The sequence below is a fragment of the Calliphora vicina genome, chromosome 5 (assembly GCF_958450345.1).
Source record: "Calliphora vicina chromosome 5, idCalVici1.1, whole genome shotgun sequence".
Taxonomy (NCBI): domain Eukaryota; kingdom Metazoa; phylum Arthropoda; class Insecta; order Diptera; family Calliphoridae; genus Calliphora; species Calliphora vicina.
In genome coordinates this window covers 72,578,415-72,590,983 of record NC_088784.1, presented here as the reverse complement: position 1 = coordinate 72,590,983, position 12,569 = coordinate 72,578,415, and the positions used below count along the sequence as shown (strand labels likewise).

At 29.8% G+C, this 12,569-nt stretch overlaps 2 protein-coding genes across 4 annotated transcripts in view; both read right to left on the bottom strand.

The window, feature by feature from the left end:
- The window catches only part of LOC135960338 (UDP-glycosyltransferase UGT5-like), a 30,600-nt gene extending 27,046 nt beyond the window's left edge, over positions 1-3,554 (bottom strand). The window contains exon 1 of the mRNA XM_065511606.1: positions 3,335-3,554. Coding sequence (XP_065367678.1) covers positions 3,335-3,337 — 3 coding nt within the window. The 5' untranslated portion in view covers positions 3,338-3,554. The remainder of the gene's footprint in view (positions 1-3,334) is intronic.
- Positions 3,555-8,819: 5,265 nt separating this feature from the next.
- ASPP (Ankyrin-repeat, SH3-domain, and Proline-rich-region containing Protein) overlaps positions 8,820-12,569 on the bottom strand; it is a 238,694-nt gene continuing 234,944 nt past the window's right edge. Inside the window, exons 6-7 of one of the 3 annotated variants that reach the window (XM_065512047.1) lie at positions 9,097-9,299; positions 8,820-9,023 (exon numbers count right to left, since the gene is read on the bottom strand). In XM_065512047.1, coding sequence (XP_065368119.1) covers positions 8,979-9,023; positions 9,097-9,299 — 248 coding nt within the window. In that variant the 3' untranslated portion in view covers positions 8,820-8,978. The remainder of the gene's footprint in view (positions 9,024-9,096; positions 9,300-12,569) is intronic. The other 2 variants (XM_065512046.1, XM_065512045.1) reach the window with 2 other exon arrangements.

The window sequence follows — 12,569 nt, the reverse complement described above, 5'->3', positions numbered from 1 at the left end:
TCCATTAAATTTATAGTTTCAGACGTATATCATCCGGTTCGTATCTAACGAATTTTTTCTCTATTTGTCGGACGGTGTTATCGATATCGTAATTTTTCGTTTCCTCCCATATAAGTACATACATAATAGAATTGGTTAAGGACTTCGTTGTAATTCATTCGGTGCAATAAAGTTTATTTGGGGGAGATTGTCAAAATTTATGAAACAATAATTTCTATATTTGTTTACTTTTAGTCCCAATTTTGTTTTCCAGTTCCCAGTCAAGTTCTTCAACCGTATATTCTTTTATCAAATTAATTCCGGAAGATTGTTTTGAAAATGCTACTGCTATGTCTAGAACGGCTTATCACTTTGTTTACGCGTAGGTCTCACAAACTAGTTTTTCTAGATGATTCAAGCTATGTGGGCAAACATGTTTACTTCAACACTTATCACCAAGTGAGAATGGATTAAAATAAACAAAAATATCGAGATATGAATTAAATATATTTTTATAACCACTCGAAAAGCTATAATTATCAGAAGTTCAATTAATGAGCAGATGACAAGTAAATAATTTGACACACATAAATAAAATTGCAAAAAATTAAAATGCCAAGTCATTGTATTTTTGCTTTCCACATGCCGAATATGATTTTCACATTTTAGCTAGTGATAAGAGTTCTTTTGGGGGGTTTAGAATGGACAAAAAAAGCATTGTCTTAACACGTGCTACTAAATTTTGATTAATTTCAGATGTTTACATTTCCAAAACAATTTCAATTGGGTGAATTTGAGGGTGTTTTGAAATATGAACTATAACAAGGATTAGTCAAGGGAGCTGAAAATAGTCTTGAATTATAAAATTTTCCAAAATGGGAAATTTTTTCCAAATGGGTAATTTTTAGGAATTTGATTTCTACTTTTATTTGGTGAACGATAATTCTACAAAGATTAAGTTTCCATTATTAATAAATAGTAAAAATAATATTTAACAAACAACATTTTCAAAAACTCTAAAATCCAATTCGTCCTTGTGAATGCATTTTTAGCATAAATTATTCAATTTGTACTTTTACAATTTTGATAATTTTTGGAAAAATTAACTACATCTAGCGCAAAAATCTCGAGAACTTCAGACAGCTTTCCTTGTAAAGCTTTCTAAGGCTATACAAGACTTCCGTTCTCCCAGCAAAAAGATTCGATACACAATTGCGAGATCGTTAAACTACATGAAAATGTCTATATATCAGAAATAAATATTGTTACGAAATTGTACTTGAATTCAAATATAACGATTTTAAGGGCTGATTTAAAAGTAGCATAATGCTTTCAAATAACAGTGCTCTAATAGCAAACTGTAACATATCTGTGGGCATTATTAAATAAAAGCTTTCAGTTGATTTGATGGTAAGTTGGCAACGCTGTATTCGAATATTCAGTTAAAGAACATTGTAGAAAGTACACCACAGATGGCGTATGTATTAGTAAGATCGAGAATATTCGAATTTTGACAGTTAAAGAACAATCTAGAGTGCAGATGGCAGTGTTATAAATAGTGGCAGAGGTTGCAGTCGTGAGTGAGTTTATCAGAGACGCTATTTGAATAAACATCAACTGAGTGGCTTAAAGTGTGCTGTATTTTTCAAGTGAATTCGTATACATTATAAAGTGTATGTATTTCTGAGAATTTATAAACGTGTATAAAAAAAACATTGAGTGACTATTTAATTCTGTTGTTGTACATTTTAAATAAATAAAGAGTTGTTATAATTTTCAAAACTACTAAAAGGCTTTTATTTGCAATCAAAAGTATCCGGTTTATTTAAAGGAAATAAACCAAACGTTTTGAAAAGGTTAAAACGTAACAATATAATAAAACAGAATAAACTTTTACAAGCATTTGTTATAACCTACACCACCATAGTGGGGAGGGTATTATGCGTTTGTGCAGATGTTTGTAACGCCCAAAAATATTAGTCTAACACCCACCTTATACCGATCGACTTAGAATCACTTTCTGAGTCGATTAAACGATGTCCGTCCGTCCGTCTGGTTGGCTGGCTGTCCATGTAAACCTTGTGCGCAGAGTACAGGTCGCAATTTTGAAGATATTTCGATCAAATTTGGTACATATTATTTTTTCGGCCCAAGGACGAAGCCTATTGAAACTGGCTGAAATCGGTCCATTATTTCACCTAGCCCCCATACAAATGTTTTTCCGAAATTGGACTTTATCGGTCATAAATGATTAATTTATAATTGTATCTCCACAAATTGCGCTCCAAATAAGTTTTATATATAGAAATTTTATGTCGCGAAATTTTGTTACGATCGGTCCATAATTAGTTATAGCTCCCATATAGACCCGCTTCCGAAAATCACTTTAACGTGCATAAATCGTTTAAAAATGTTGGTATACTCACAAAATTCAACATATTAAACTTTCATATAGACATAAATCACACGACCTAATTTCATGGTGATCGGTCCATAATTGGTCATAGCCCCCATATAATGCCCACTTCCGAAAATCACTCAAAAATATAAATTATTGAAATTTTAAAAGAAAAATGTTTTGCTCTTTTACTTAGTGTAGGGTATTATATGGTCGGGCTTGACCGACAATACTTTCTTACTTGTTTTTCATTCTATTAGGCGTTCTAGAACCCTTTCTGAAATAGTCCTTCTAAAAAGTTCCACAAGAGGAAGACAGTGTGGACTTGCTGAGGCTACTGTTATTGGTTTCAAAACATGGTATGTGTCTAACACATTGACTGCCACGTCGGACACATATGTGTGACACTGCACTATGCGGTGTACGACACGTCGGACACATATGTCTGACACGATTTTTATTCTCTCTAGCCATGTCACACAATAGTGCTGGATTTTAAGAATTTTTTCGATGTTGTCTGGAAGTTCCTCATCAAAACTGTAATCTTCACATTCTTGATCACTTTCTGAACTTGTACTGAGTATTTTTTCTAACTCAGTATCCCATAAAAAAATCCTTTTCGCCATTTCGTAAGACCCTCTTATTTATAAAAAGTAAATATTACTGACAGTAGCCTAAATTCCAATATTTAAAAATTAATCCTTTAACATACACAGCCATTTATTTCAGATCCGAGTTGACGTTTGCATCACGAATTTATTATAGTTTTTAGTTTTGTTGACAATGTGCTCATTTTGTCCTGCTGACACATGAGGAAAAGTATGAGAAAAAATTCAGCAGACTTTTATTATATGTACACAGGAGCAAAATTCAAGCAGCATCTAAACCTCTATCACACCTCTAACATACGATCAATTTTAACATGTTTATCTCTAATTTAAAATAACCTTTATTTACCATTTTTTTATATTAAATTCATTGACTTTTTTCACTTGTTTAACTCGACTTTCACATGCAAATAATAAATTGTTGTATTAATAAAATAAAAAAACTAGTCGTATTAATTGAAATATTTCTTTGGACACACTGGTGATGATAATGACACTAGTAGTAAAATGAATCAAAATGCCTTGGCTAGGGCAAGGTGTTTGCGATCGTTAGAGAATTTTACAAACTACTAAATTGATAATAGAGGAATAAAATAAATTGAAATCTATTTCTGCGTTCTTTTTTCACACTTTTTTGTATTAATTAAGAACAAAAAACTGCAATTCATGCATTACGTGAATGTTTTAATAAAAAATATATGGAAAAGTATATGCATATGTGTAAATTCTAATCACTAAATAAATTGTTACAGCTACTACTCTTATTTAGTTAGTACTTGTACTAAATAAACAATTGAGTTAGCATTTTTCAAAAAATTAACTGTCATTTTCTTTTAAAAACTTGGCAATGAATAAATAAATAATAAACAAAAAAAATAATTACTGCTATACAAGTGAAATAAACATTGATGATATGAGTAAAACTATCTTATATTTTTAAACACACTTATTACAAAATTATCTAATTAATGTTTGTATTTGTAAAATGTAAATAGTTGTCGGAGGCTAAATATATAACAGATTAAAATTGTAATTGATCAGAAAAATTTGCAATCGTAATATATTTAGCATAGGGTTTCACTTTTTTTACACATTTCGATATTTCCAAGGTCTAAAATTGTTCTTCGTTATCTAAAAACTATCCATCGGATAATAAATTGCACATTTAAATTAAAGTCATTTGTTTTTGGTCAAAATTAAATATTGAAAATTTCAAAAAATGCATTGTGATACAAATGGAATATTCAGATGAACTTTTGGAAACGTTTTTTATTCTTAAAAACGACGAGAAAGAAGTGTTACTATTTATACCCTACATCACCACATTATGAGTTTATGCTGATGTTTATAACGCCCAAAAATATAAGTCTAACACTAACCTTAAGGTATACCGATCGAATCACTTTCTGAGACGATTCATCGATGTCCGTCCATCCGTCCGTCTCAAAGAGGGATGGCTTCATACATTTTTTTGCAAAAATTAGAAGGATTGGTCGTAGTGCATTGAAATTTGGCACCGAGAATTATATGGACCAAACTAATAAAAAAATTAAATTTTATCAAAATCGATCACGCCCACTGCCCATACAATCCAAATAGATTTTTTCGCATAAAATTTTTAATATACAGGTAAAAGTCAAGAAATTTGGTAAATACATTTATTGTAACAAAAAAGGAACCCATGCCGAGTTTCAATAAAATCGGTCACGCCCACCGCCTACGAAACCCATACATAGATAAGAATTTGTCAGATATTTCATTTATTATTCGACAAAAAATGTTAAGTTTTCATCCTGTTCCTAAAACTATTTTTTTTTAACCGAAAAAACAGCTTGGGGGATAGTGGGGCTACATTTTTTTTCCATGGAAAATCAAAAATAAAATAATTTTTAGAGACTTATAAATTTGGCATATCTTCTTAACGGTATCCCCATAATTATTTTTTTTATTGATGGAGAAATGTTACATTTTCCAAATATGTTAAAAATAAAATATGAAAATTTAAAGTTACAGCCCATGTAAATTTTCTTGAGTTTTACAAGAATTTAAATCGTGAATAAAATCGAGAGTTTTTCGAAATTTAGAAGAATAAAAAACTTGTGTTTTTTCATGATATATTTATGAAATACGTAAAAATACAAATTTCTTAAGAGTTTTGTTTAGGATTTTGAGCTAGTTATAAATATTTGTAAAAGTTTTCATTATTTTGTCAGGCACTGTAACTTCGTAATATTATTACGTAAAATGAAATCTATGTTTTGTCTTGCCTTAATTGATTGTTTAAGTGAGTGTTTGATGAGTGATTAGAATTAATTATTACTTTGTAATCACACCCAACATGTTATTAAAACCCATTCAGAATTATAAAAAATATTTAATACACTGTTCTACACATCTGTTTCAATTATTCCAAAAATAAAACCAGACCAGCTAACAGCCAAACCTCTAATTGGGTTTAGCAAAGTTATTTTGAATTTAATTTCTAAAAAATTTCAAAAATTAATTCCAACATTTTATTTCGAATTGATTTTAAATTTATCTGAAATCTTTTGACCCTGTCAAGAACGATCATATAATACATACAATAAATTTATGGGCAAATCACATTAATTTTAAATTTGAATTTTTCTTTTTGAGTTTGACAACCATTAATAGCAGACTATTAATATTGTGTTGGACGATTGGAGATTGAAAGTGCGAGGGATTGTGAAAGCCATAACCATTTCACATTAGGGTGGCCCTTAATAAACGAAAATTGGATTTTTGCCATTCTCACCCTCCAGTTTGGTGAACTTTAGTAAAAAAATCATCCTGAAAAAAGTTGAGGTAAATCGGTTGGGGTTAAGCCCTCTAAAGTTTTGAGATGCATTTACAAGGGGAAAAAATGCATTTTTTTCAGTTTTTGTAAAAATTTTGGCATTAAAAAATTACTTTTCCAATTTAGGTTAAAAGAATAGGAATGTCGTTCTAATGAGACATAAAACCAGAAATTGGTCGAAAAATTTTAAAGTTATTAAAAATTCGCCAGGCCATTAACGTGTCTCAGGCAACTAGAACCAGAAATGAAAGAACAAAATTAACATATTTTGATAAATATTAAAATAAAAGCTCAGTTTTAAATATATTCATATTTATTTGTATATGAGTTTTTGTCTTCCAAAAAATTTCTCCATTTTCAAATTTTTAAAAAATTTGTTAAACAAATTTCAGCATTTTTTGATCATCTCATTGGGATTTATTGAGAATATAATAGGGAATAAAAATGTGAAAAAATTATTAAAATATCTCTTATAGTTTTTCCGTACCTGCGATTTAAATTTTTTAATTTTCGAGAAAAACCTATTATTTGTTCATTTTTTGGCGAATGAGCTCTATTTCCTTACTGTTATAAATTTTAAGTAAAACCTATTCAAAATAATTCTAAATATACTCTGAAAGTTTTACTAAAATTAGAAAACGTTAAACCTTAAAAATTTTTTTTCAAATTGTTTTTTAATTTTTTTTTAAAAAAAGTTTTTTCCAATTTTGTTTTTAATTTTTAAAAAAAAAACTTTTCGAAAAAGAATTAAAAAAAAATTTTTTTTGATGAAAAATAAATTCAGGTTAAAAAATATTTGATCCATTGTAGGTCCAACTTACTATGGCCTTTTATACATCTTTGCAATGGACTTTGAAATATCTATCATAAGATATCCATATTATCTATATTAATGACTTAGTTATCCAGATATAGATAAAAAATAGACCAAAAATCGAGGCCGATTTGGTCGATTTTAAAAAGCAACCGAGCCGGAAGAATTCCCGATGTATTGATGTATGAATCAATTTGGGGGCTTCGGAAAGTTGATTTCAACATATAGACGGACAGACGGACATGGATATATCGATTTCGCTATATATAACGATCCAGAATATATATACTTTGTGGGGTCGCAAATGAAATATGTAGAAATTACAAATGGAATGACAAACTTATATATACCCTTGCCACTCTTGGCGAAGGGTATAAAAATGGGACCTACAAACACTCCAGTGGCGGCATTATGGGGTAAATGAAGGGTACCTTCGTCATGTATCATTTTTAAATACGTGCCATTTTTTTGTTTCACATCCGATTGTTATACTTTTGGAGAGCGCTCGGCTAGGTCTTGCTATTTATCTCTTATAATTTCCGAGTTATAGGCATTTGAATATTGAAATTTAAAAATGTTGCCATACCTTGGTCCGTTTTGTTATAAATATATAATACGTACTTTTGGATCGTATGTTAGTTAGACAATTCCCTTTGACTTTTTGACAAGTTTTTTTTACACTTTTTCATTTAGAATAATAAATTTAATAAACGTTGAAAATTCCTTTGGGTTCTGTTAATAAATAAAGATTTTATTGCATATTACATATTTATTGAGTTTCTTAAACTAAAATTGCAAATATTAGGAATAATTTGATAAACATTTATTCCGAAAAATTTCAAGTCAATATCTTAATTAGATTCAAAAATATGTTACTTTTAAAACTCTGTCCTTCAAAAATATTGCAGTTTTTCATACCAAAAAATTTGTATAGATTTTCTTTGTTTAGATAAGTTAATTTTTGGTCTTACAAAAAAATTTCAAGTCAATATCTCAATTATATTCAAAAATATACCACTTTTAAAAATCAGTCCTTCAAAAATATTGCACTTTTTCATTGACTTGAAATTTTTTTGTAAGATTAAAAATTAACTTATTTAAAGGAATAAATGTGGATCAGATTGTTCCTAATCACTACTTCTGAAGCGCACATTGAAAACGATGGAACACATTCGCCAAAAGCATTGGTGAGCAATCGGTGTGCATTTTTAAAATTAAAGAAGTAAAGCAAAACTTCCCGCATATGACGCTTTGTTGGTACAAAATTTGACATTTGACGAAGAAAAAAACGTATCCAGAAAGGGTCAAAATGGATTCCCCCCCCAAAACCAAAAAGTTTTCATATAAAAAAGGAAAAAAAGAAAAATGTAGAACAAATTTTATTTTTCCCCCTCCCAAATGGTTAACCTGGATTCGCGCCTGATGAAGTCTGATATTAATCGGATGAACATGAAATGAAAATAAAAAATCTTATTTTTTTTGCTTTTGAATATAATGTTTTTTTTTATTGATGTTAGTTTTTTAAGTTTTACAAAAAAAATCACAATAATTAGGCAAAAATATATAGTATATGTTATATATAAGTATTTAGTTGTAGTTGTTATAAGTATAATCGTATTACATTTTTAAGTATTATTTTTTTGTTTTTAGTAAATTGAATATTTGAAATATTTCTTCTCATACTCTAAATGAAATGTTTGTGTCGGTGTAAAGGGGGAGGGGCGTTGGAGGCAGAAGGGTGTATGTTTTTTTTTTATTATAACTTACAAACTAGTTATTAAAGTTTAAGTACTTTTATTTGTTTTAGTTGATTATCATTATATAATATTCAAATTTATTTTGCATTTATTGTTTATTTCAATTTTAAACAATAAGAAAATTAATATTTCATTATTATTATTATTGCTAACTTAAAACTAATGTCATTTTAGAAATTTATTGTGTTGATGATATATTTATATTTTTTTTTAAATTTTTAGCTCATAAAAATTGGTGTTTTCTATTTGTATTATTTGCATTACTATGTATGTTAAAGCTTAATAAACTAATCAATGAAAATATCTTTTTTTTTTATTTTTATAATAAATTTGTTTCTATATCTATAATCCTAATCATATTCATAATAAGTAATTATGTTGCACATTTCATAGAAATTTGTTTTTAAAAATTACTAAAAAATTATACGCTGGAAAAACTACAAATATAAATATGTTAATGTTAATTTTTTGAAATCATAAAGTAAATAATAGTTAAACAAAACACAAAAAAACATTTAATAAATCATTACAAAAATTTTGATACATAGTGCTTTTGTATTAGACGTCCCGCTTTCTTTTTCAATACACAAAATCTGATTAACTGCTAATCAGTGTAGTTGGTTGTCTGAGGCGGCACTCTAGGATAGAGCTGAAATTTTTGCAAGAAATTGTTTAGAAATTTAGTATAAAATTAGTTTGAGATGTTTAAAAGTTTGACTTACTCCCAACAGATTCCTTGGCACGTAGCCCTCTTCGTTTTGTTCATTTTTAGCCCACCACCATTCACTTTCAGCATCGTCACCTTTGCGTAAAATGATTAAATGATCATTAACATTGAAGGTTAATTCATCACTGTTTTGGGCCTCGTACGAGAATACAGCGTATACTTCACCATTATGAAGTATGCCAAGTTTTTCTTGGATACCTGAAAGAAGAAACATGGAAATGTAACAAATTAATTATAGTCAAATATTTATATTCGGTTAACGACCACCCCCCCCCCCAAAAAAAAAAAACTAAAATAAAAGATCTAAGATACTGTTTTATTTTATCTGAATTTTTTTTTGGAGCCTCAAGTCCCCTCGAATATATGAAACAAGTAAGAGAGCTATAATCGGTAGTGCAGAATCTTATATAACCTAATAATAATATAAACAATATGGATATCTAATGATAGATATTTTAAAGTCCATTGCAACGATATATATAAATAGTAAGTTGGACCTACAATGGGTCAAAATCGGGAAAAATATTTTTTAACCAGAATTTTTTTTCATAAAAAATTTTATTTTGTCATAAATTATTTTTCAAAAAAAAAAAAATTATAAAAAAATTTGGAAAAAACTTTTTTTTAAAAAAATTAAAAAACAATTTCGAAAAGAAAAAATTTTAAAAATATTAAAAGACTACTGGTTTTTTACTGTTTTTTTTTTTAATTTATTCGTGAAAAAATTATGATACAAACATTTTTTGGGTGAAAAATAATTCAGCCTAAACTTTTTTTTCACCGATTTGGACCCATTGCAAAGGTCTTTGAAATATCTATCATTAGATAACCATATTGTATATATTAATGACAGATATAGAACAAAAATAGATAAAAACAAGTAAGAAAGTATGGTCGGTCAAGCCCGACCATATAATACCCTACACTAAGTAAAAAGCAAAAACATTTTTCTTTTAAAATTTCAATAATTTATATTTTTGAGTTATTTTCATAAGTAGGCCTTATATGGGGGCTATGACCAATTATGGACGGATCACCATGAAATTAGGTCGTGTGATTTATGTCTATATGAAAGTTTACTATGTTGAATTTTGTGAGTATACCAACATTTTTAAGCGATTTATGCACGTTAAAGTGATTTTCGGAAGCGGATCTATATGGGAGCTATGACTAATTATGGACCGATCGTAACAAAATTTGGTGACATGAATTTTGTATATATAAAACTTATTTGGAGCGCAATTTGTGGAGATACATTTATAAATAAAACATTTATGACCGATAAAGTCCAATTTCGGAAGGACATTTGTATGGGGGCTAGGTGAAATAATGGACCGATTTCAGCCAGTTTCAATGGGCTTCGTCCTTGGCCCGAAAAAATAATATGCACCAAATTTGATCGAAATATCTTCAAAATTGCGACTTGTACTCTGCGTACAAGGTTTACATGGACAGCCAGCCATGTAAACCTTGACGGACGGACATCGTTTGTTTAAGCCTGACGGACGGACATCGTTTAATCGACTCAGAAAGTGATTCTACCTACCACTATGGTGGTACCCTACCCACTATGGTGGTGTAGGGTATAAATAGAGGTTATCTTTTTTTTCATATATCTCAGCCATTTATGGTCCGAAATTCTCGATTTTAAATAACAACCGAATTGGGTCTATATCGGCTATATTTGTGTATGAATCATGTACATACATCCGAATCATCCGCTATCTATAATGATCCAGGTGAAAAATTCTGATTTTTTATTGAGAATCCCATAATTCCCAAAGAACTTTTCAAAACTCCCCAAAATTGGATTTTTAGAAATTTTTGTTCTAAGGTCGGGGCTACAGATTTCATTTGCAAAATATTTAAGGACATATTGGGGCATACAAAACTGGTTTTCATATTTTGAAAGGTTGGAGAAAATTTGGCCTAAAGTTGAAAATAGTTCTACTCTGGAAGGCTTCTGGACCTCGCGGTAATACAAACTTTTAAATTATTTTGCTTTTAAAATATTTCCCAGAATGTTACCTTTTCGCACACTACCCCCATAGTGTTTAAAGACAAAATTCAAAACTTAAACTCAATTATATTTCGCTAAGATCCCTATCATAAATTACAACTGGATAGGCAACAGAGAGCCAGACAAAATTCAAAACTTCAACTCATCCATATTTCGCTAAAATCCTTATTATAGATTACAATTATGTAGGTAACAGAGAACCAGAAACCTAAGTCTGTTGTCAAAAACCAATTCTTGAGAATATATTGCCATGTATTTTGTTATTGTATCACCTATGTGTGTGAAAAAAGAGTCATTTTGTTTAATATTTTTGATTGACATTGACTACGATCCCTTTATTAGACCATATTATTAAAAGAGAAGTATTTCTAAAAGCAAACAATAAATAAGCCTATTCGAAATCGTCCCACTAAAGCAGTGACTGAATTTTCTAGTTCAAGTGACAATTAGCCCAGAGAGTTATAAGTTATTTTATTTTTAATGATCAAAAAAATTAACCAGCTTTTTTATTTAAAGTATTGCTCTTTGTTAGCTATGACCTTTTCCCAACTTTCTGGCAACATATGAATTCCGCGCCAAGAGAACTGCTCATCTTTTGAGTCCAAGAATGAATCAAGTCAATCTCGGATCCTCTGTTCCAAAGTGAATCGTATCCCAGAGAGAACGTTCTGCATTGATCGAAACAAATAGTAGTCTGACGGAGTCTGGACTATAAGGAGGGTGAGGCAAAAGTTAAGAAGACCACTTCATTCTAAATATATTTTGGTATCCCGATAGACTAGTCTTCTGGACTATTAAACAGAGGGTTGCGGGTTCGATTCCCGCCAAAGAATCTGGGTGTATCTGTATACAAGCAAAACGCATAGCAGTTGTGTTTGTTTTTTGAAAAAAACAGGTATTGCAACATGAAGCCGAGCACTGTATAAATGGAATATTACGGTTTAATATCTGGCCGCAAATTCTGGGCATTTTTCGGCCAATGATCGATTCAAACGAATCAGTTGAATTCGGTACAGGTTTCCTGTGATGATCTATCCAGATTTCAGCAGCTTGTAATAGTTATAAACCTTTTGCGTCCACCAAATACAGAGCATTATGAATCCTACAGCTCGCAAACGTTTTGAAATTACTACTTGAGTAGCTTCCAGACAATCTTCATGGGGTAATGCCTCCAATTCTTAGTTTTAAAACTTTTTTGGCCTGACTTCCGTGTCAAAATCACCACTTCTGAACGTCACAAACCATCTGTAGCATGTTGAAACCGGTGGAACACATTCAACATAAGCTTTGGTGAGTAGTCGGTGTGCCTCAGTGGCACTTTTTTATACATTAAAGTTCCTTTTCTTCATTCGAATCAGGAAAAAAAACTTTGGTGTTTAAACCATAGAGAAACATAGAGTAGAAACTAGAAAATAAACTCAAACAAAAATATTGCTCAAAATAATAAC